The sequence below is a fragment of the Camelus dromedarius genome, chromosome 6, assembly GCF_036321535.1.
Source record: "Camelus dromedarius isolate mCamDro1 chromosome 6, mCamDro1.pat, whole genome shotgun sequence".
Lineage (NCBI taxonomy): Eukaryota > Metazoa > Chordata > Mammalia > Artiodactyla > Camelidae > Camelus > Camelus dromedarius.
The window spans coordinates 14,735,578-14,761,354 of record NC_087441.1 but is presented as its reverse complement, the minus strand read 5'-3'; the positions used below and the strand labels follow the sequence as shown (position 1 = coordinate 14,761,354).

Below are 25,777 nucleotides of genomic sequence, written 5' to 3'. Positions count from 1 at the left end.
TTACATGTATGTGGACACCTGATTTATGACAAAGGTGGTACTGAAGAGCTGTGTGAACAGGTAACCTTTTTAATGAACTGTGCTGGGTAACCTGGCTATCTGATATAAGAAAAATGAAATTTAACATGATTCACATAGTACACAAAAATCAAATTTCAGATCTAAATGGGAAAGATAATTTCAGAACAAAGCTTCAAAAGACAGTAAAGAGAATATTTTCATGACTTCGGAGTAGGCAAGTATTTTTAAAACAGGCCATAACATGGAAGAAAAATACTGACAAACTGAACTAAAAATTAGAAATTTCTCCTTATCAAAAGACACCATTAAGAAAGGGGGAAAGGCAATCCACAGAGCAAAAGATGCTTGCAACACATACAACCAAAAAAAGTTTGTATCCTGAAAATATAAAAAATTCTTACAAATCAATAAAAAGGTAGCAAATACCCAATCAAAAAGTGGCCAAGTCTTGAACAGGTACTTCATTTAAAAAAGAACATTCAAAGGACAATAAACATATGAAAAGGGGCTCAATCAGGGAAATGCAAAGTAAAACCACAGTAGAATGTAAAATCTAAAAGACAGACCATATCAAGAACCGGTAAAGATACAGAGTAATAGGGACTCCCACACATTGCTAGTAGAAGTGAAAATTATGACGAACCCTTTGGAAAACTGATTGGAATCATCTCCTAAAGCTATACCTACTCAGCAATTCACTCTTGGATATATACCTAACAAAAATGCATATCTGTACACTGAAAGACATGATAGAAATGGTTTACAGTACTACATTCGTAACAGTCAACTGGAAAGGACCCAAATGTCCATCAATAGCAGAAAAGAACTCTAGTTCATATACACACAATGAAATATTATATGTCAATGAAAATTTACATACACACAATAAAATACCATATCAATGAAAATTAACCAAAAAAAGTTAAAAACTATATGCAATAATGTATAAATCTTACAAATGTAACAATGAGCAAAAGAAGCTAGACACAAAAAACACACACTATGTCTACATTGATACCAAGTTTAAAATTAGACAAAATAAATCTATGATACCAGAAGTAGCAGTGATGGGAAGTTGCAGGAAGGGGACAGAAGGGGGGCCTCAGGGATTCTGGTAACTATCTTCTGCTAACATTTTTATTTCTTGACTTGGGTGGTGATTTACATGGGTGTATTAACTCTGATAATTTATCAAGATGTTCACTCATGAGCTACACGTTTTCTGTATGTATTTTATTATTCAGTTTTTTAAAAAAATTTGACCAGATTATCCAAAGCATAAAGAACTTGTCTAACATGAAAAAAAAAAAGATTCAGTAATGAACACTTAAAAAGAGGTTACCACTCATGAGAATTATGAAGCAGAATAATGTAGTTTAATCTGATTTTCAAGGACAGAGAAAGGCTGCAAAAGAGCCATCAAAAATTGAAATGCTGAATCATGATAAAGAATTCATAGAGTCTAGAATCACCCTACGCTCTACAGTTGACCTATTCGTGGTGAATGGTACACCTGCAGAAGACTGAGAAACACAGGCAGTCATTAGTTTATCTGACAAAAACGAAACGAAATTATACTTGTGAGCAAATCAACAACATAATCCTTAGTGTTAATGATGGAATCACACTGTCAAGTCGACATAAAGTATTCATAGCAACCTGAAGGTAGAGATCTCTTTCCTGCTGACACCAATGTACCCTGTAAGTATTACTTCTGGTACACCTGGCACCAGGTCTAGGTATAATTTGTTACGTGCTGTCCTCCTCAACCATCTATTATTCATCTTGTACCCCTAGGACCTATCACAGTGCCTGAAATATAGGTGTTTGACAAATGCTTTGGAATAGCTGTAACTTAGAATGAGCTACTACTCGACACATGTCAATCCAAAGCTGCATGAAGAAACAGCATAGCCTCACATAATGACTAAAATCATTAGGAACAGAATCAGACATACCTAAGTTCAAATTCTAGGAGCAAATACAAGCTCTTTTGTTTACCAGATGAAGAAAAGTATAGAAAATAAACAGAATTAATACAAATATTCCTAGTCACTGTATAACTCACATTTAAATTTGATGGGGTTTTTTGCGGGCAGGGGTGTTAATTAGGCTTACTCATTTATTTCTTTTTTTAGAGGAGTAGTGGGGATTGAACCGAGGACCTTGTACATGCTAAGCACGTGCTCTACCACTTGAGCTATATACCCCCCTTTAAATTTGATGGTTTTTTAAAAATACCCAAAATTTATGAGTATTAACAATGTTTTATATCTGAACAATTTTATAAATATAGGTAGTAGTTAATATTTGTTACATAAAATGTTAACTGAGTTATTAACTATTTCTTTGAAAATAAAACAGCAGGACAGAAGGCTATGACATTCATTGGGTGCATGATTTTAAACAAGTCATCACCACATTGTGCCTCAGTTTACTCATTTGGAAAAGAAGGACAGTACAAATCTCACAGAGTTGTGAGGATTAAATGTAGGTCATGTAGCAAAATGCCTGCTTAAAGAAAGTTACCTGAATACATAAACTATCATTACTATTCTAGATCTAGAAAGTACTAATCCAATACTCAAGTTTTATTCATAAGGAAGGTAATGCCCAGAAGAAGAATTCTAAATAAAATGTCAGGTATCATAGAATAGCTAGTCAGTGACAGAGCTCAGATTAATATCTAGATCTTAACACCCAGTCCACTTTTCTGTTACTCAATTACATATTTACCTAAATAACACTGAAAAATTATTCATAGAATGAGAAAGACTTTACCTGAAACTTAAAAATTTTTATGTTCACATTCACATAGGTTGAACATAAACCTAAAGTAAAACATACACTAACATTAACAGATGTCAAATTTATCCCCTAATTTGAATATAATAAGGTTATTTTTCCAGGTGCCTAAAGAAAGGGGAAACTGATTTTCTAATCTTAGAGACTAAAAAAGTTCTACAATTTTTCACACTTTAATACCATATAAGAACAAAATAAATACAAACTTAATATATTTATATTATGACCTACTTTTTCAAATTCAATAAAAGCATAACAGAGGGATTCTCCAGTCTTCCAATCCCGGATAACTTCACAACTGAAAGAAAGTTTGGAAAAAAGTGACTTTAAAGAAAAAGCATTTACTCTCACTTTTCAAAAGTAAAAAACAAAATAAGCCAGTTATTAAAGGCAAAATTAAATTCACAGAACTGTATTTCTCCAAACTTCAATAATAATTATTTTTTTAAAAAACAGTTTACCAGTCTAGTAACTAAATTATTCAGATTCTACTATAAACGTCCAACCTAGGCCTACAATCCTGAATTTCTAAAACATTCAAGAAAGAATAAGATAAAAATATTTAACTGTCCTTTGACAAAAGGAAATTAACTGCTAAAAGTTCTTTTAAATCCTAATTTATTTCTAGTCCAAATATAGGTGAATCATAGACTAGCTAATGTTACTGTAGAATAATGTATGTACATTCATACATATAGACATATTTATTAGCAAACTTCTAATTTGGGGGTTTTGAATTTTATTTTTTAAATTTTTTAAACAACTTAATTGTGGTATAATTTCTGTACAGTAAGTTACACATATTTCAGATGTACAATTTGATTAATTCTGACAGATGTATACACCTACGAAACTATCACTACAAACAAGGTACCTAACATTTCTATCACTACCTAAAGGTTTTAAATTTTTATATAAACCAAATTCAAATTTAGTCAAATTAGGTATAGTTATTGCACAGAACTAATCTATCTTAAGAACTAAGTGAAAGAGCCAATAAGGTTGGCCCTGGCTTGATGCTTTTTCCTCATGCATCTTAAGCCTCATTTTAGAAACATGAAATAAAACAAAGAAATACAAGGAAGAAAAAGTTATCACTTCACAGCACATGGTTCAGCTGTTAGCAATAATTAAATACACATTAAAATGGAAGGATCTAACCAAAATTATGACATAACCAAAGCAGGAGGCAAGAATGAAGGGGGGAGGACAGAAACAGAAGGGAATCCTCATCTTCCTTAGCAAGAAGTCAGTCTATAATGTCTACAGTTTAAAAAAAAAACAAAAATAGCAATAATGGAGTATTTTTTATAAACACGATATATTGTAAGTGGGTGGAGAAATAAAATCAGGTAATATTTTATGGCAAGATTTTTCTTTCAATAGGAAGAATAAAAAATGGCTTCATAGACGAAAAAAACATGAAAGGAAATTCTAAACATAAAATAATACTTTTAAATCAATTACAAAATATTCCCCTTTCTCATAGAAATACTAGCATTGCATTGATAATGCCAGGAAAATAAACTGAAAGAAAAATTTTAGAAAATTTATATTCAAATTACTTTTGGTTGCTAGAAATTCTAAGGAGAATTTAAATGGACAGATATTTAAAATACTAAAGAAGGTTATTGAGAATAGTAAAGAACTAGACTTAAACTGTTTCATTCACTTCCAGTTTTAGAGTTGAAAATGCCTGTGTTGGTAGTGAGAGACTCATTCAATTCATATATTTTTTTCATACGTATTTTCATTCCCTACCATTCAAAAGACTCATCTGTAAAACTCACCAGTATAAAATTCACCTAGAGTTCACAGACTCAACAAAAATGTCATTAGAAAATGACCAACTAATACCTAACTTTTCTAAATCTTTCACTAATTCTAGAGATTACCTTCTTATTGGCCCAAATCTTGAGAATATTATCTCCAGATCTTCATCTGTGGTTACTGGATTCAATTTACATACAAACAGCACATTTTCTGGAGGTTTAATATCTGCATCAGGTAGGTCTCCCACCTAAATTACAGATAAACAAGAATATAAATCAACTCCTTTGTTTAATTTCCACTATAAATATCCTATCCAGGCCCACAATGTTAATTTCCCTAAAACATCTAAACTTACATTATAAACTGCAGGCTCAGGAAAAGAAATCAAAATAGACTTCGAAATTCAAAACTCCACTCTTCCTGGCAGTAACAATATTAATAGCCAAAATATTTACCTGACTCTGACTTCGTGTGAATACCGTACTTAGCATTTCATATACATTTTTGCCAATTCTTAAAATAACCATGCAATTTCCATTTTAAAGATGAGTAAAGTGAAATTCAAAAAGGTTAAATAACTAACTTGCCCAAGGCTATACAGTTGTAAGCAACAGAGTTGGGACTTGAACCCAGGTCTACCTGGCTTCAAAGCCCGATTTTATCTCCACTTTTTCTTCCCCAAGTATTTGATATATTTTAAAAAGAATTTATGTAAACTTTACCTAAGTTATGAAGTATGAAAATAAAGGATACCCATGATGCCACCAACTAGCTTAAGAACTAAAATGTCCCCTGATGCCATCATCCCTCTGCTTCCCTCACCACAAATGAGCAATTTTTAGTTTTCCTTTTTGGCTAGTCCCTTACATATCTATAGTTTTACCACATCTCTATATGGTCCCCCAGCCTGCCTTCTACTGTAAGGAAGAGCACTCCTTTATTATCTACTTACCATATATTCATTATTAGTTTGGACTCATGGATTCCTTTTTTTGTTTTTAATAAATAGACTTTTATTTTATTGAGCATTTTTAGGTTTAAAGAAAACCTGAACATGAAGTAGAGTTCTCATGGACTCCACCCTTCTCAACAGTTTACCTTTTTAATTAGCATCTTGCATTACTGTGGTACATTTGTTACAACTGGTGAGCCAATATTGATAGATTATTAACTGAAGTCCATAATTTACATTAGGAGTCACTCTTTGTGTTGTACATTCTATAGATTTTGACAAATGCCATGTATCATACAGAATAGTTTCATGCCTCTAAAAATCTTCTGTGCTCCACCTATTCATCCTTCCTTCCCCCTAACTACTGGCAACCAGTGATCTTTTTCTTACTGTTTGCATAGTTTTGCCTTTCCCAGAAAGTCATACAGTTGGAGTCGCACAGTGTGTAGCCTTTTCAGATTGGCTTCTTTTATTTAGCAATATGTATTTAAAGTTCCTCTATGTCTTTTCATGGCTTAATAGCTCATTTCTATTAATAATTACATAGTATTCAATATGGGTATACCACAGTTTGTTTATCTATTCACCTATTAAAAACATCTTGGTTGCTTCCAAGTTTTGGCAAGTATGAATAAAGCTACTATAAACATTTGTGTGCAGATTTTTGTGTGGACATAATTTTTAACTCATTTGAGTAAATACCTTGGAGCACAATTGCTGGATTGTATCACTCAGCTTTGTAAGAAACTGCTAAATTCTCTTCGAAAGTGAATTACCACTTTACATTCTCACCAGCAATGAATTAGAATTCTAATGTGCTTATTAAACTGTTTGTTTTTAACTTTTTTTAAATTCAGTAAAGTTTTCTTGAATTATAATCTTTAACATTTGTTCCTTCAGACTAGTGATGCTAGTATGAATTTTAGAATAATGAATCTAAAAGCTCTACTATATAAAACAATAACAGTAATAAAAACTTAAATTATTATCTACCTATTCCAATATTTATTGATAATTTATGTGAATGAAAGGTATACCTTTTCCACAAAAATAAGAAATGGAAAAAATGCCTAGTAGGTCAATTAATCAACTACTAAATAACTCTTCCCCAGATATTTTTAGTAATACAGAAATGGAGTATATTTTAGAATGTTCAATTTCTGCCTAGGTTTATTTTACCCTATTAAATTCTGCTACTAAATCTCAATACTTGAGATGTATAAAGAATTATTCTTGAATACACCGAAAATTCAGTCCAAAAAAATTCTTTAAAAATGAGGTGGGTATAAACAATTGAGATCCAATTAATATTTGTTAAGTTGGATACCCACTTTCCATTTTTTAAAAAGGCCCTTGTCACTATATTGATAATGGAATCAAATTTGTTTACTTTCATATGTATTATTACGTCATATAAAATTCAATCCAGAAAAAAATTCTTAGCTAAATTTTTAATATTTTAAGACTATCAAAAAGCCAGAAATAAACTCACAGAGAATATGTATTAAATATATTGCAGAAAAAGTGTTTGAACAAAGTAATTATCTTACCATTTCTAACAGAATAGCCTGAGTTTTGGCTTCTTTTTCTGCCTTTATTTCTTCTACTTCTTCAGCTGATCTTCCTTTGAAATCATCTATTTCTTCATCTGCTCCTATTCGACCACTCTGTAAGGCAGAAGTTACTCAGATATACATTTAAAGAATAGAAACATCTAAAAAACATGGGAGACATTATGCTTTATTCTTAGTTTCAGCAAATATGTTAGAATAGAACACATTTGTTTCACAAATGTGAAACAAACTTACAAACTTATGAAAACTGGTTTAAATTAATTCAAAAATTACTAGCCAGACTAGGCTTCTAATTTATTTTTAAATCAAAATAAACATTTATATAAAAACTACCTGATATCCAACTAAGAGCTGAATACAGAAGATAAATGATCTTAGAAATTAAGCATCAAATCCCAATTATAAGGAAAATTCAGCTTTGAGGAAACCTAATAAACAGAAATTTATACATTTAAAGACCTGAAGGAAATGTCTCCTTTATTCCACAGAGATTTCTGGGTTCTATCTTGGCTCCAGAGTATCCCCAGTTGAAAAGTTCCTTCGCAAGATGATAATTTAATTTAGCCTTAAAGCTACATACACTCTTATCTAGAGTTAAGAGATAAGATAAACATTTTCCCAAGGTGTTCATATAAACTTCCAGAGCTAAAGATGTTCTGGTGGAACAGAAACTAAAGAAAGAATATTAGGGAACTAGATACCTAGAAAATGAGTATCACCATGGAAGAGAAAAAAAACTCTAAATTTGTCCTAGTATTCTTGATCAAGCAAGATAATCATCCTGAAGAAATAAGTTCAATAGTCTATAAAGGGAAATCTATGCAAAGCACTAATATGTGTGTATGTTCAATCACAAGATGACTCTACTTACATCTAGTTGCTCCCTTGTGGGTTCTGGTGATCGATCAGGAATTAATAAATCAGGAGGGTCATCAAATGGATCATCTAAAATCACTGTATGATTTATCCTTACAAAATAAATCCAAGTCAAATGTTACGTGTATGTTATTTCAAAACCCATGTTTTACTTTTTATAACAGTTACAAATGTTTTAAGTAACTCTAATGCCAGAAAAACTGTAAGTTCTTAAATGTTATTGCACAAGGATATTACTAGAGTATACTTTCACAATTATTGTACTATTTTTCATTGTTTGATACTATATTTATTACTCTACATTACACTAAGATATAATATGAATGTGTAAATCTTTGTGATTTTGCCATATTTCTCAATAATCTGTATTTTTAAAAAACTAAATTAGAGGATTAATAATTCCTCCTGACATAAGCAATTTTAAATAATTAGTACAAGTACCTTGTTTTTTTTAAAAATAGGTCTTCTCTATTACAAAGATTCTTAGAGTCTTGTGTTAATTCACAGTTCAGAATTATCCAAAAATCAATACTCTGTACGCCATCACCTCTACATATCAAACAACACAGCATCAAAACATTCTAGTACATTCAGATAGTAAACCGTAACCATACCTGATATCTTGATATGGTACAAAGTCCTTATCAACAAAGGTCTCGTTAATTTTCTTAATTATGTCCATGCCTTCTGTCACCTCACCAAACACTGTGTGAACACCATCAAGGTAATCTAGATTATCTCCCGTAGTAATAAGAAACTATATAGAAAGACATAGAATAAACACAAAAATATATATGTAATTCAAACTGAAATCAGTTACACACTGACAAAAAATACACAAAAGTAAGACTCTATATTAACTGCAAGAATTGTCACTAGTACTAAGTAAAAAGCACAAAGCTTGAACATAAAATATCAACACATACACAGACGCTCTCCTAACTGTTCAAAATACTTGAACAAACCAAATCTCAGTTTCTTCACACGTAAACTGTGAGAAAAAAAAAGCTTCTACCCCAATGCGGCTGTTGTGACAATGAATTAAAGTGCTCAACATAACCTGTTTTGAAGTAAGTAACAAACACTGAAAGGAAACAGGCCACAGTGTGAACAGTGACGATCCATGAAAGTGGGGCTGGGCTTGTGAGTAATGTTATTTTCTCCTTCGTACTTCTCTGTATTTTCTAAATTCCTCGCAACGGACATGCCTTACATTTAAAAGAACAACATAATAAAGCTTTTTTTATATGGAAAAAAATAGTGCAATCTTTTTCTTCTAACAAATACCTTTGATCAAAATTCTCCCCTCATGATAGTTTAAAAAGATAATTTTCTGGGATCCCTCCAGCAAAACTCATCTCCTCACCCATTTCCTAACCTGAGATCCATGCTGATCGCTGCCATTGTTCACCATGGACACAGTGCCTTTCTTCTTGTGCTTAATTCTTGGCACTTTTTCAGCCTCAAAAAAGCTTGCTTGATCGCCATACAGTTGACTAAAAATACACATAATAAGGTTATAAAATATAAGTACTTTCAACATGAAATACAGGACTAGAGTTATATATAGGGCACTAGAGTTAGCATATAGAGTTACCATTTCTTTATAGAAATGCCACTATGATTCAAAATAGTCTTTTTTTTTTTGCTATAGACATTTATGGAACTTGGGGGAAAAATCTATACTTGAACCATATTTTAAGATGCAGATTGAAACATGCTAGTTAACATTGTTAAGAGGCAAATCTATTTTCACTCATTTAAAAATAAAAGAACTTACCCAAAAACAGATTCTCCTCCACGGCCAGTCCCTGTTGGATCACCAGTCTGTATGATAAAATCCCTCTGTAACATTTAGGATGCTTTGTTAATTCACAGAGTTTGCTAGATGGTTCCAGTAACAAAGAATATGACTAATATCCACTAACTCACCTGTACATTGTGAATAAGGCAATAATTGTAATATTTTATTTTACACAACTTCAGGAAATTCAAACAAGCTGAAAGAAAGTAAATACTAAGTTTATTACAGTAGTTCACAAATACATTTTTAACCAAGTAAAAGTACAGTTAGTGTAATTTAATTTCTAAATTATCATACAAACCCCCCCAAATAGTCAAATGTCCCAAGCCATTAAAAAAAGGTAATAAGTTTAGAAAAAGGCAATATATTTCAAATTCTTTTTATTCTCTTTTTCTTTGGATTTCTTGGGCATCTGAGCTATGCAGAAAACTGAAACTTATCTCAGATAAGCAATCGTTTATTGATGGATTAACTTTGCAAGAGAAAAAAAAGAAAACTAAAGATATTATGATAGGAAATAATTGAACAGAGTATCTTGAAAATCAATACACATTGTGTAAATTAGAGAATCAAATATCTGGGACCATTTTTTTTTTTACAATGATTGAGTAGCTCTTCACAAAAATCCATACACTTTCAGCTTTCTGAAATAAATTCACTCATTTATCCAATAAATATTGACTGAGTATCTTCTAGGTACTTGGCACTGCTGTTAAGTCAAATGCCACTAAACCTTGGTCTCTGCCCTTAACAAGTTCACAGTCTAGTTGTAGAGAAATAGGCTCACAAGTTCTCAAGGCACTAAGCTAGAAAACAGACAGAAAGATATATTAGGCAGTACCTGCCCCCAAGGAGCTTCTAAACCAAGGTCCTTACACCTGAATACAAATAGTTACATACTGGGCATACCTGATAATACCACTTGTGTATTTAAATAGTACGACAGTAAAAAGTGGTTTTAAAAATGCCACAGGAGTTGAAAAGATAGATTGTTCCTGGCTAGGGAAATGAGAAGCCCTCAGGGAGGCTTAAGGTGAGCATTAAAAGAATTGGATTGGCAGAGAGTTAAGAGCGGACATTTCAGGCCTGGAAGACATTATGATATGGTCTAGAAGTGGGAATTTAAATGTTTGGGGGAGGGTCCAGAAGACTGGTATAACTTCTATAATACTCCAGTATTACAGAGTAATAGAAGATAAAAAGGCTAGAGGGGTAAGGTAGGGCCAAGTTACTGGAGGGTCTTGAATATCAGGCTTTTGATCATTTTTTCTAGAAAAATATATTTCTGGGCTTACTATTCAACATATAGGAATAGTCCTTTAACTAGAAAACAAAAATAATGGACCTAAGCAGTGATCATCAATGGCTACCAAAATCTTAACAGGAACACCGTAACAGGTGTATCAAGTTAGACAAGCCTAAACCCACTAATCAATTTTAACATCACAAAAAGATCCAACCAGACATCAAGTGCCTCCTGAATGTGATATAGTTGAAAGTAGAGACTAGCTTATATGAAATACTCTTGCCAAAAACACTAAACCTGAATCTGATCAAGGTTCCAGATCCAAGTAAGCAATTTATGAGAAACAGAAGGAATAGAAGAATGTTAAAAAAATATATACAACAAGGATGAAATCAGTGAAATCCAAAATGAGGAAAATGCTACAGAACAAATGACCCAAATTCTTTCTCAAAATTTTTTCAGGGAAAAAAATGGGAAAGGGTGCCAAGGGGAACCTACAGATTAAAAGATATTTAAGAGACATATAAACCAATATAATATATGGACCTTCCTACAGAACTGAAGACACTCTTACCACATAATCATGTTCTTTGGTATTTACCCAAAGGAGTCGGAAACTTAGGTCTAAGCAAAAACCTACACATGGATGGTTATAGCAGCTGTATTCATAACTGCCAAAATTTGGAAGCAATCAAGATGTCCTTCAGTAAGTGAATGGATAATCTGTGGTACAATCACAATGCAATATTATTAAACACAAAAAGAAAAGAGATATCAAGCCATGAAAAGCCATGGAGGACTCTAAAATGCATTTCACTCAGTGAAAGAAGTCAATCTGAAAAGGCTACATATTATATGAGTCCATCTATATAATATTCTGGAAAAAGCAAAACTATGGAGACATTAAAAGCTAAGTGGTTGCCAGGAGCTGGCAGGGGAGGAATAAACAGGCAGATCACAGAGGATTTTTAGGGCAGTGAAACTATTCTGTAAGATACTGTAATGGTGAATTCATGTCACTATACATTTGTCCAAACCCACAATGTATACCACTAAGAATGTACCCTAATGTAAACAATGGAAGTTGGGTGATAATGAAATGTCAACATAGGTTCATCTAAGGTACCACTGTAGTAACAAATGTACAGTATATACCATGTTACATGGTACAAACATTACAAATGTATTACAGAAGTACCACTCTGGTGGGAGATACTGACAATAGTGGTGGCTGTGCATGTGTGGGGTACGGGACAGAGGGGAAATCTCTGTACTTTCACCTCAGTTTTGCTATGAACCTTAAACTGCTCTAATAAAGTCTTAATTTTTAAAAAGGTGGGGGAGAACCTGCAGATTAAAAGGTATTTTTGTCAACTAATATAACATATGGCCCTTGTTTGGATCCTAATTCAAATTACCAAATATTCTTTTAAATGCCTAAGAGATAATAGAAAAATATGAATGATACTAAGGAATTATTGCTTATTTTTTAAGATGTGATAATTTGTGGTTATATTATCTTTTTTTAAGTATCATTTAAGATACAAATTGAAATAATTACAGATTAAATAAATGCCATGTAAAAAATTTATTATAAAAAAACCCACTGGAGGTGGGGATATAAATGAAACATGTATTCACAACTGTTAAATGAAACTGATCATCAGGACATGAGGGTTCATTTACATGATTCTTTCTATTTCTGTATATGTTTCAAGTTTTCTATAATAAAAAGTAAAAAAGGGGGAAAGAGAAAGAAAAGAGAGGGAGGAAAATAATTCTGAATATATTTACCATAGATTGATAAGTAGTTATACATATAAGTAGATAATCCAATCACATGCTTACAAATACATACACAGGGTGGAACTTAAGTTTTTAGTGTTCCAAGCTAACTTTGCAGAAACACTGCTTGTCCATTCTGTGTTAATCAGATGGGGTAACCCTACCTCCCTTTTAGTTTCTCACAGTTCTAGAGAAAAATGTCCAATCACTTGCCAGGTGCTGCTCCAAGTGGAGAGTGTCAAATTCAAAGCAAAGCAAAACCAAGAGATTAAAAAAATACAATTCCCTATAAGATCCTGTGAACCCCTGGACCCTGCTATCCTTAAAGCTTACCTCAGTAACATGAGGCAATCGATTATTTTCTTTGAGCCAGTTTGGGCTGAGTTTCTGCCACTTGCACAAAGAGAGAGTCCTAATGCAAGTCCTAATGCAAAAGAGTAATGCAACAATGCAATTTGCATTACTCAATATAATGAATGTTTGGTGTGTGCCCTGAAAGTGTCAGACAGTGCACTAGGTGCTTAGGATATAGAGATAACTAAGGCAGTCCCGGCTCTCTTAGAGTTTACATTCTTGAGAGGAGACCAAGACTTGCAAATAATTCCAGGACAAGAGGTAAATGTTACAACAAAATACCTGTTGTGTGATTTATAAAAGACCTGAGACAGAACAGAAGAAACCGATCTAACTCTGCTTAGGGACACGGGACAGCCTCACAGAAGAGATCATGCTTGACCTGTGATGTGAAGAGTAAGCAGGAAGTTTGCCAAAAGGACAACAGTGGAGAGAAATGTAGGGTAGAGGTAATAGTATAAAAAAGGCATTGATGTATGGTTGAGTCTGTAGTGCTGGGGGTGGGGGTGCGGGGATAGCTGAGTGTGGGATAAAGTGTAGTATAGTATGTCAGGAGGCACTCTTACTGTATTGTAGCTTGTTTCATCCTCTTTGATAATCCGCATTCCGGGTGGCAGGACTCCGATAGTAACTAATTTCTTCTGGGCTCCAGTTTCTCCCCACTCTGATACATTCTCCACACTGTTGCCTATTATCTTCCCAAAACAAGAAGTTTGCTACCTCCCTGCTTTTTAAACCTTTCAAAGACTCTGGACATCAGTAGGGCACACAAGGCTATTCACGACCTGACCTAACCTAAAAACGTATACGAGCAGACGCGCAGTCTGCCATTCCACCGTCAAGCCACGCCAGCCTACTTGCTATTTCCATAAAATTCCAAGCAAACTGTTAAGAAAACCCTCGTTCCCACTCACCTTTGAAAGAACAAGTTCAAGTGTTCTGTATTCTTTGCTAGCTTCGCTTCCCCCGCCCACAACCAGGAAGAATTACTCCAGTTCTCTGGTTTCCATGGCAACGTTCTTCCACTACAACACTTAAGAAATTAAATGGGCTGCCGCGCCTCCTTCCCACCAATGGAAAAACAAAACCCTGAAGGGCAAGACGCCCATCCCTGGGCTTGGCAAGAAGTCTCGCACAGTGGACGGTCAAGGAGTGTTTGTTAAGGTTGGGTGCACACCTCCGGACAGCCCTTTCTCCATCCAGGAGGGATGTCCATACTCACTGCTCCAAGCCCAATTTCCCTGCTTTCGTAAAGACTTACTGATTACACACGAAGAAATATGAGTTGTGTTCCTCTGGCTAGTAAAACGCAGTAAAGCCACGGGAGCTATGGGCATTGTATACGCAGCCTGTATCACACACATACACAGAGGTATTTAATAACCACAAGTACCCGCCACTCGACTGGCCATCACCGGATGCGGGAGAAGGGCTGCTCCTCGAAAAAAAAAAAAAACTTTTCTAACCAAGACCCTCTAATGAAACAGCCCGGTCGAGGGCACCAGCAGCCCAGAAGCTGGAACCAGTCTAAACCGGAGACTAGGCAGAAAACGCAAAGTGGGGAAAGGAGACCGATGCCCAGCAAGAGGTGAGCTGGGCTCGGGCCTCACCGCGCGGCCGCTCCTCCGTGTACAAGTCGATGACGACGTCGCCCAAAGTGGTCTCCAGCAGAACCGCCATGGCGCCTGCTCCTCCTCTGCAACAAGCCCGGGGGGTGACAGGCGCAGCCGGACGTCATCTACGCCACGCGTCACCCTCGGCGCGACGCCTTTTTACGTCATCCTTCCGGCGACACCGCCCTCTTCCGGGAGTCTCCTTATTGCTGCTCCGGTGGGTGTCACTCCCCGCCCTGCCGTGGGTCCCCGCCCCTTGCGCGGCCCTTTTGAAAATCCTTGACAGCCCTTGGCGACTGGCGCGGAAGACTGTCACTCAAAGAGGCTTCTGTGAAGAGTTTTGTGCCCGTTTTGTGTCCATCTGATGAACAGGGCGGACCTCTGAGCGGCCCTTTAATGCTCCTCAGGCCATCTCCGTCGAAGCCCGAGGGCGGCTGCAGCGCCATGTTCCCCCGACTGGGACGACTACTGGGGTTTCCTAATGGATCTCTTATCGCCCTGAATCAGAAACTTTAGGCCTTAACGGTACAATTTGCTACTCAGAAAGGTGATAAACAGAGCTCTTTCCTGGCTAACCATGCCTAGGGCAGAGACTATACCTGTTATCACAGCAGATAGTGGATCCTTGGGGCGATAAGCTAAAAACCACAGGCTTCAGCTCCAAATCTCTTCTGGTTTTATCAATACTCTTGATAAAATAAAATTCACACTTTAAGGCAAGACAAAAATGTAAAGGTAAAACTTCTTCTCTGCCTTTGGTCTCCTCCATCCCCTCCAGTGTGCATGATGCATCTGCGTTATGTGTTAACCAAAGCTTTCCAATGGCAGAAATACTTATTCAACCTTAAAGATCAATTTTTCTTCTTCTGGGGCCAGCCATGTAACTCCTTAGAAGATAACTGTTCCTTTCTTAATCCTGTAAGAGGTCACGACCAACCACTCGCCTTACATGTGCAAACATCTTTGATGAACTTTTTGTACAATGCCAGTATATCACTTCCTCTAAAGACAGTGATTGGTACAGCACAGACTAGTCAGATAACCTGTGGAGATACTGGGCCACATCTAATGTAAGTTCTCAACTTACATACTTAGGATCTTAATGTTAAAAGCTATATTAACTTGTACTCTGCCTGTTTTACAAGATTATGATTTCTTGCATTACCAAATGTGTAACTAAGCCTCCGATAAAAACAATGGTGACTAGGCAACTTGAAAGAATTGACCAAATACATAGTTTTATAAGCTCAATATTTGGGGGTTTGTTTATCTTTTTTTAAAAATTGTAGTTGATTTACAATGTTCTGTTGTTTTTAGTGTACAGCAAAGTGATTCAGTTATACATATACATACAAATATTCTTTTTCAGATTCTTTTGCATTATACTTTGTAAGATATTGAATACAGTTCCCTGTTCTATACAGTAGGCCTTTATTGTTTATCTGTTTTATATATACTAGTGTGTATATGTTAATCCCAAACTCCTAATTTATCCCTCCCAGCCCTTGGTAACCATAGCTTGTTTTCTATGTCTGTATTTCTATTTCTGGTTTGTAAATAAGTTCATTTGTATTTTTTTTTTTTTAGATTACTAATATAAGTGATACATGATATTTGTCTTTCGCATTGGTAACTATTTTTAGCTTTTCAGAGAAACTCCATAATGTTCACCATAGTGGTTTCACCAATTTACATTGCTAGTAACAGTGTAGGAGGGTTCCTTTTTCTTCACACCCACTCCAGCATTTATTATTTGTAGACTTTTTAATGATGGCCATTCTGATTGGTGTAAGGTGATACCTCATTGTAGTTTTGATTTGCATTTCTCTAATAATCAGCATTGCTGAACATCTTTCCATATGCCTATTGGCCACCCAGATGTCTTCTTTGGAGAAATGTGTATTTAGGTCATCTGCCTATTTTTTTGATTGGGTTGTTTTTATCAAATTAAGCTGTATGAACTGTTTGTATATTTTGGAAATTAATCCCTTGTCAGTCATGTCATTTGCAAATATTTCCTCCCATTCCTTAGGTTGCCTTTTCATTTTCTTTATGGTTTCTTTTGCTGTGCCGAAGTTTTAAGTTTAATTAGCTCCCATTTGTTTATTTCCATTACTCTAGGAGAAGGATCAAAAAAAAAAATATTGCTGTGATATATGACAAAGAGTGTTCTACCTGTGTTTTCCTCTAGGAGTTTTATAGTATCTGATCTTACACTTAGGTCTTTAATTCATTTTGAGTTTATTCTTGTATATGGTGTTAGAGAACGTTCCAATTTCATTTTCACATGTAAGTGTCCAGTTTTCCCAGCACCACGTATTGAAGAGACTGTCTTTTCTCCATTATATATTCTTACCTCCTTTATCATAGATTAATTGACTATAAGCACATGGGTTTATGTCTGGGCTTTCTATCATTCCATGGCTCTATGGGTCTGTTTTTGTGCCAGTACCATACTGTTTTGATTACTGTGGCTTTGTAGGATAGTCTGAAGTCAGGGGCCATGATTCCTCCAGTTTCATTCTTTTTTCTTAAGATTGTTTTGGCTGTTAGGGGTCTTCTGTGTTTCCATACAAATTTAACAATCTTTTGTTCCAGTTCTTTGGAAAATGCCATTGGTAATTTGACAGGGATTGCACTGAATTTGTATAATGCCTTAGGTAGTCTGGGCATTTTAACAATATTGATTCTTCTAATCCAAGAACAAAGTATATGTTTCCATCCGTTTGTGTCATCTTCAATTTCTTTCATCAATGTCTTAGAGTTTTCGGACTACAGGTCTTTTGCCTCCTTAGGTAGGTTTATTCCTAGGTATTTTATTCTTTTTGATGCAATAGTAAATGGGATTGTTTTCTTAGTTTCTTTTTCTGATATTTCATTGTTAGTGTATAGAAATGCTACAGACTTCTGTATATTAATTTTGTATCCTGTAACTTTGCTGAATTCATTGATGAGCTCTAATAATTTTCTGGTAGTGTCTTTAGGAGTTTCTATGTATAGTATCATGTCATCTGCAAACAATGCAGTTTTACTTTTTTTTTTTCCAACTTGGATTCCTTTTATTTCTTTTTCTTCTCTGATTGCTGTGGCTAGGACTGCCAAAACTGTGTTGAATAAAAGTGGTCAGAGTGGGCAAACTTGTCTTGTACCTGATCTTAGGGGAAATGCTTTCAGCCTTTCATTGTTGAGTATGGTGTTAGCGGTGGATTTGTCATTTATGGCCTTTATTATGTTGAGATATTTTCCACCTATGCCCACTTTCTGAAGAGTTTTTTTATCATAAATGGATGCTAAATTTTATCAAAAGCTTTTTCTGCATCTATTGAGATGGTCACATGGTTTTTATTCTTCAATTTGTTAATGTGGTATCAGATTGATTGATTTGTGGATATTGAAAAATCCTTGCATCCCTGGGATAAATTCCACTTGATGATGGTGATGATCTTTTTAATTATTGCTAGAGTTGTTTTGCTAGTATTTTGTTAAGGATTTTTGCATCCAGTTTCATAAGTGATATTGGCCTGTGATTTTCTTTTTTTGTGATAAGATCAATGATTGTAATAGTGTAACTCCAAATGTGAGAAGAAGCAACAAGAGGGAAGTATGTCCTGGACCATAACAGACTAGTAAGACAAGTGATGCAGAGGATTTGGGCTACTGCTAATGAGGCCTAGTCCAGTAAGAGCACAATGAGTAACCTATCAATGAAATCCTTGCCTGACCTGGGAATGAGCATTCCTAGAATCATGCAAAAACTTAGTCATGAAATGCCTCCCAAACCTTGGTCGAAATTAAGACCTAAATGGAAGGGATTGTAAAATAAAGAATGAAGAAAGAAAGACAGAAATAAAGAAGGAAAAGAATATTGCCCACCATCCAGTTCTAGAAGACTCAAGTCATTAATCAAGTCATTAGCCACCACAGTCACTGACCTATAATATCCCTTGAAAGGGATTCAGGACAAAGATCAGGATGAGGCACTTTGTGCTCTTGGAAAACTGATACAACTGGCCTTCAGACAGTTAGATATTTTCAGGAGAAAATTTCATGAACCCAGTTTCTTACATCTTCATATACTTAGAAAAACACTAAGACTATTAACTAAGATGTCTGTTCCTCTCAAATAGCAGTAACCTACCAAGATGAGTGCTTGATTTCATATACCTCTTTGCCAAAATCACATATATATGGGTCTCCCCCTTTACCTCTTCAGAACAGTTCTCAGAGCTCTCTTATAATCTCCCATCTTATAATCTTCAAGTTGGCTCAAATAAAATTCTCCATTTCTTTCTTAGATTGACTATTAATTAATTTTTTCATCCACACTGTAACTTAGAAAACTTATACAACTACTTTTGGCCTCCATTGAGGGTTTCCATGAGAAGTTTACTCCTCAAACTCTCCTGGCCAAGCTGATTACTCTTTTTAATGTCATTTTATACATACTTATAATGTCCAATAACTTCATATCTGACTGAAAACCAAAGTTGTTATAGTCTATAAGGCCTTACATGATATTCTGCCACCCATCTTCCTGTCTTCTTTCTTAGTCCCCTCAAGTCACACTAGACTTTTGCTAATCTTTGAACACTACTGGGCAGTGTTGGGGGGCTCTGCCTCAGGGCCTTTGCACTTGCTATCCCATCTGGTCAGAACCCTCTTCCTCTCTTTCACCTCCTTCAGATCCCTTGCTCATATGTCACCTCTCAGTGAGGCCTACCCTGACCACCATAATTAAAGTTAACCCCACATACCTACTCTTTTTTTTTTTTCCATAGTACTTTTTACCATCTAACATGCTGTTTAGGAATTTGTTTATATTTGTATACTGTTACTAGAATGTCAGCTCCAGAGGGAGAGCCAGTTTTGTCTGTTTTGTGTTCTGCTGTATTCCTAGTGCCTACGACAGCCTGCCATGTAATAGATGAATAATTATTTGTTGAATAAATGAATATTGGCAATTAAGTAAAGAAATGCAAATTAAAATAACAGTGAAATTGTGATGGGAATGTAAAATAGTACAATCACTTTGGAACAGTTTGGTATTTTCTTGCAGAGCTAAACATAATTTTACCATATCAAGCAATAGGTATTTGCTGAAATAAGTTGAAAGCTTATGTGCACACAAAAACCAGCATGCAAATGTTTATAGCAGGTTAATTCATACTTGTCAGAACTTGGGAGCAATTAGGACTTTTTAAATAGGTAAATGAATAAACTCACTGGTTTAACAAATTGGAATAAACATCCATACAATGGGATATTATTTAAAGATCAAGAGAAATGAGCTATCAAGCCATGAAAAGACACGGCAGACTTTAAATACATATAGGTGAGTGAAAGAAGGCAGTCTGAAAAGGCTACATGCTGTGTAATTCCAACTATTTGACATTCTGAAAAAGGCAAAAGTATGTAGACAGTAAAAATATCAGTGGTTGCCAAGTTTCTGGCAGAATGAAGGAGAGATGAATAGCTGAAATATAAGAATTTTTAGGTCAGTGAAACTATTTTGTATGATGTTATAATGGTGGATACATGACATTATGTATCTGCCAAACCCCAAATAACTGTATGACACAAAGAGTGAACCCTAATATAGTCTATGGGCTTTAGTTAATAATTGTGTATCAATATTGGTTCATCAATTGTAACAAATGTGCCAGACTAATGCAGTATGTTAATAGAAGAACCTGGGAGATGATGGAGAGGGTATATAGGAACTCTTCTGTACTTTCTGCTCAATTTTTCTTTAAACCTTAAATTGCTTTAAAGAAGTGTGTATACAGAAAAAAGATTTGCCATTTTTCATCTTTTACTTAAGTGACTCAGAAGATAAACAATCTTAAATATTAAATTTTATGTATGTAGCACTTAACATATTCCATGGTTTTATGGTTACAATTTCCATGATTATCTCTAAATATTGAGTCCCCTGAGACAGTAACCTTTCACTCCTATCCAACCCCACTCATATAAAAATCTTAACCTTACTATAGTAGACGCTAAATAAAAGAGATTTCATTAATTTTATTCTTTCCAAATCTTATTGCATTGCTACATAATACTGAATCATGTTTTACCAAAAATATCCATGATGGTTAATTTTATGTCAACTTGACTGGGCTAAGGGATGCCCAGAGAGCTGGTAAAACATTGTTTTCGGTGTGTCTGTGAGGATGTTTCTGGAAGAAATTAGCATTTTCATCAGTAGACTGAGTAAAGATGATTACCCTTACCATTGCAGATGGGCATCATCCAATCCCTTGAGGGCTAGAGTAGTACAAAAAGGCAGAAAAAGGGCAAATTTGATCTCTCTGCTTGAGTTAGGATTTTCATCTTCTCCTAACCTTGGACATCAGCACACCTTGTTCTCTGGCTTTCAGACTCAGACCAAGACTTCTATCATCAGCCCTCCAATTCTCAGGTCCTCAGGCTTGGACTGAATTATACCACAGGCTTTCTTGGTTCTCCAGCTTGCAGACAGAAGATTATGAGTCTTTTCAGCTTTCATAACCACAAGAGCCAGCTGCTATAATCTCTCTGTCTCTCTCCATATATATATACAGTTGGTTTGGGGTTTTTTGGGCATTTTTTCAATTAAGTCTAAGCTTTAACAAGGACATCATTTCCAAAAAATGTTAGGACTGTTAAAGCTTTATGTCAAAACAGAAGCAGGTAATTGTGATAGGCACCATGCCTGAAATGAAGAAACACAGAAATTCCATTCAATGAACAATAAAAATAAAATCTTAACACAAAATATCATGTAAACAAATAATTACAGGAATTTAGGAAGTAATTGTCAAGAACTGTGAAAAGTCTGAGTTTTTACTGCTTTCAGATTAACAAGTTAGCCTGCCATAATTTCATGGGTGCTAATAGAAGATAAGAGAGTCCCAGGTCAGAGACAAAGATAATTTATTACTCAGCACAGCAAGTTAAGTGAGTACCAGCATGTTTGCATCAGTTTCATTGCCTCAGAGTCCCAAAGTGCAACGCTGAGGGCCCAGACAACCTGCACATTCACTGGGTTGCATTACAGAAGAGAATTCCTGAGGTTAGGGAGCCTGACCTTCTCTAATGGGCATAAACATACCAGCCCTTTGCTCTGAAAGCAGACACCTATTTATCAAGGTTTGATGTATGTGTGTATAAAATCTCTTTGAAAGATGGCCTAGAAGAAAGGGCAGTCAGTACCTTGCTCACAAAATGTACAGAAACTCTAGAGTCCCATAGAGAATTATCCTCCACTAATAACCTTGCAGAGTCTAAAGAAAGTATTTTTTTCAAAAATCTTTGAAAACTGAAACATCAGTTCAAACTAATTGTTTGATACTGTGTATATAACTCATTTGATTTTTCCCAATATAATCTTAAGACTAGAGATAGCATTACAGGGTAATATTTGGTAAAATCCTGGATATGCTTAAAAGAAATACTATGAATCCAAAGAAAAAAGAGAGGATTTGGAAAAATAAAACAATTTTTAAAGACAAATTTGGGCTATTCAAAGAGAATTAGAAATTGACATAATAAATATGAGGAATGACTTCATATGTGAACTGATTCACTAATGACCACATATGATACTGCCAGATTGTTTTGAAGAATTCAGACCCACGTGTGGATATCTTAAGCCCAAGATAGAATAACTTATTCATTATTCACGGTGTAACTTACCATATCTTTATTTGCTATCTGTTTATCTATCTGTCCATCCTGATATATCACTAAATATCAAATATTCTACCTTAATAGGAGAAATATCATTTCATGATGATTATATAGTTTATGCTTGTCTCATATTACACTTTGAGTTTCTAATGATATAAATATTTAAGTGATTTGTGCAGTAGTTAAAAAGGTGAAAAGAAATGAGATATATCCTTCTAAATTCTACCAAATGTAAACACTAAAGTAGATTTTCTCTGGAGAACAAGATCAGTAAATTTTTATTACTTTCCAAACATCAACATCACCAACCATCTTGACTAATTTCTCTTATATTGACATTGTGTACCTAATCTGCCCCTTTTCCTGCTTTTCCTCTTCAGACCCTGAGGAATCCAGTTTGGTAAACTAAGGTTCATCCTATTCCCTGTTACCATCACATTTATAGTGAGAATGACTTTGGATATGTAAAAGGAATATCTTTCCTGTTTTTTGAATGTCTATTGTATGTCAGCCACTTTTTTTTTGTCCAACTATTTTATTTTTATTTTTTAATTTAATTTATTTAGGGGGAGGTAATTAGGTTTATTTATTATTTTAATGGCAGTACTGGGGATTGAACGCAGGCCTCCTGCATGCTAAGCACATACTTTACCACTAACCTATACCCACTTCCTTGATCTTTCTCTCTTTCTTGATCTTATTTTCATCATTTCCTTTGAACCTTCAAAAAGTTGAAAAATGTGCAGTTGAGTAACTCTGGAAAGTAATGGAGTAGATTGTGTTGCAATGGAAATGCAGTGACTCTCCCAGAAATTGAAAACAGATACAGATTATGTCCCAGATTTCCCTTTGGTGCCAAGCCCGCTTTTGGATTACAGAAAAAAGAGGAATTCAAGTTTTGATTGAGAATGATAAAAATAATGGGCTCAGTTGCTGAAAAAGGAGATATATTGAAGTTTAGAGTCTGAGTACTATTTGGTATGAGAATAAAGATGTATTTTTTATACATCTTATATGCCTTATATTCTATGTATTGAATTTTTTTTAGAATATCTTCTGTTATATGAAAAATTAACTTCAAGGAACATAAAGCATCTAATGTGCACAGAAATACACTGAGTTTCTGTAGGCAAACTTAACTCTTTTGGAGGCAAACAAGTGAAAGAACAATGGATGCTCAAACAATGGGGAGGGCTCTGCTGGGAGATACAGACTATCTTACCATCCGCAACTACTTTTTCTTTCAAATGTATTTTGGAACCTTATACGTATATTACTAATTCGAATTATGAATTAGAACAAATATGTGTTCTGACCCATGAATTTGATTCATTTTAATCCTAGCCATCTGAAAGTGAAAAGGCTGGTGGTTACAGTTGGAACCCATGAGTGGATGAGACGTCACTGTAGAATCCACTTGTCCGTTAATAATGTTGTGCTGAATGTCATAATAGGCAAGAAATTAGTTGAATGATTGTAGTTTATTGTACAGAGATTTTGGCCAAAGATTTTGTAGTTTACTCTAGCTATGCAGGCATGGGTGGAGGGTTGATAAAAGAGGAAAAGGAGTTAAGAGAGAAACAGATTTGTGTTTTTCATGTCAAAAGTTTGAATTTAAAGAAAGACTGTTTCTTACTTTCCATGAATGGCATCTCCAAGTTCTTCTCAATCAATCTGCAACCCTGTTAACCTGAAATGCCTGCATTTCTTGGCATTTTCTGTGTTAACCTTAAAAATAAAATACCCAGTTTTTTGTTTTTTTTTACCAGCAAAATGAGTTTATTCAGGAATAGCAGATGAACTGCATTAAGGCACATGCAAACTATGGGGAACTATAGGCAAGTTGGAGAACAAAGGAGAGGGGCTTGCTTTTATAGAAAAAAGGAGGAAGGTGGGAGGGGCTGTTTTGAGTAAAAGTCCACTGGAGAGAGCAGGAGTTCAAACTTCTCATTGGCTGTGTGTGGCAGTTTCTCATTGCCAGGGCTATTGCTGGGTAAGGAGAAAATCTTCCTTTTGCTGGGGTAGTGCGGTAAGAGGGTAAGCGTCTTCCTTGTGGAGATGCATGGTACCTCTCTCTCTGGGGTGTGCAGACACAAGGAGTGATGGTGCATGAGAGCGCCCCCTCCAGGGCTTAAAGGCTTCATTTTATTTATTTTATTTTATTTTTTTATTTGATTTTATTTATTTTATCTTGTTTATTTTTCTTCCAGTTTCATTGAGACATAATTGACATATAGCCCTGTATAAGCTTAAGGTGTACATCATAGTGATTTGACTTATATCATGAAGTGATTATCACAGTATGTTTAATGAACGTCCATTTTCTCATATATATACAAAATTAAAGAGATAGAAAAAAATTTTTGATATGAACTCTCAGTATTTACTCAAATAACTTTCACTTATAATACAGAGCAGAGCCAATTGTATTTACCATGTTGTACATTACATCCCTAGTACTTATTTATCTTATAACTGTATCTTTTAACTTTCATCCAGTTTCCCCTCCCCCACCTCCCAGACCTCACTTTAAATGAGGTTTCTTTTATTTATTTTCACATCTTGCTTTGGAAGGTTTCATAATTTTTTTTTAATTCTGAAAGGGGTAAGAAAAATCTATCATCTTATTTTCATAGATTAAGAAACTGACTAGAAAGACCCTAAGTGTCCAAAGGGTTTGTCTCCCAGTTGAGTGTAGTTCCCCCAGGTCTCCAGTGATTTGCTGAATGTTCAACTCAATACAGTGTTGATCCTCAGCCTTGGCACAATAAATCACTTGAGGAACGTTAAAAACTACCAATGCCTGGGCCTCAGTCCAAACTAATTAAATCAGAAACTCAGGTGTCCCCAAATACACCAGAATCAGCAATTTTTAAAAGTGCTTAGGCAATTCCCAAAACGTAGAAGGAAGTACCAATTTAATGAAATTTCCCCCCTAAAGGTGATATATCTTATTTCAATGTACAATAGCTTTCTGCTACATTACCATTATTTTCACTTTATAGACATATGTAAATATGTACAGAGAAATACCTGTGTACGTATACAGTATATGCTAATTCAAAAATAATGGCAACGAAAGTATTTACATTTGTTTAGGTGAGGAAATTCTCTCCAAATCAGAGTGCCGGTCTAATGACGAGATCAGGCTTTCTGTGACTTCCCTCGGCCTCTGAACGCTGCGCGGGACCCCGAAGCCCCAGACCTCCGAAGCTGTCGGAGGCTTCCGGGCCCCGCATCGCCCCGCCCCCCAAACGCCCCGCCCCTCGGGCCCGCCCCGCCCTCACCTCCCCGCCTCGC

General features: G+C 35.2%; 1 protein-coding gene across 2 annotated transcripts in view; it reads right to left on the bottom strand.

Annotated features, from left to right (window-relative positions):
• The window catches only part of PPIL4 (peptidylprolyl isomerase like 4), a 33,214-nt gene extending 18,280 nt beyond the window's left edge, over positions 1–14,934 (bottom strand). The window contains exons 1-9 of one of the 2 annotated variants that reach the window (XM_010993987.3): positions 14,801–14,934; positions 9,934–10,001; positions 9,782–9,846; positions 9,380–9,497; positions 8,616–8,758; positions 7,997–8,093; positions 7,102–7,218; positions 4,722–4,846; positions 3,058–3,124 (exon numbers count right to left, since the gene is read on the bottom strand). In XM_010993987.3, the coding sequence (XP_010992289.1) occupies positions 3,058–3,124; positions 4,722–4,846; positions 7,102–7,218; positions 7,997–8,093; positions 8,616–8,758; positions 9,380–9,497; positions 9,782–9,846; positions 9,934–10,001; positions 14,801–14,870 (870 nt within the window). In that variant the 5' untranslated portion in view covers positions 14,871–14,934. Of the gene's footprint in view, positions 1–3,057; positions 3,125–4,721; positions 4,847–7,101; positions 7,219–7,996; positions 8,094–8,615; positions 8,759–9,379; positions 9,498–9,781; positions 9,847–9,933; positions 10,002–13,756 lie in introns of both variants that reach the window. The other variant, XM_010993986.3, reaches the window with a different exon arrangement.
• Between the last annotated feature and the right edge of the window lie 10,843 nt (positions 14,935–25,777).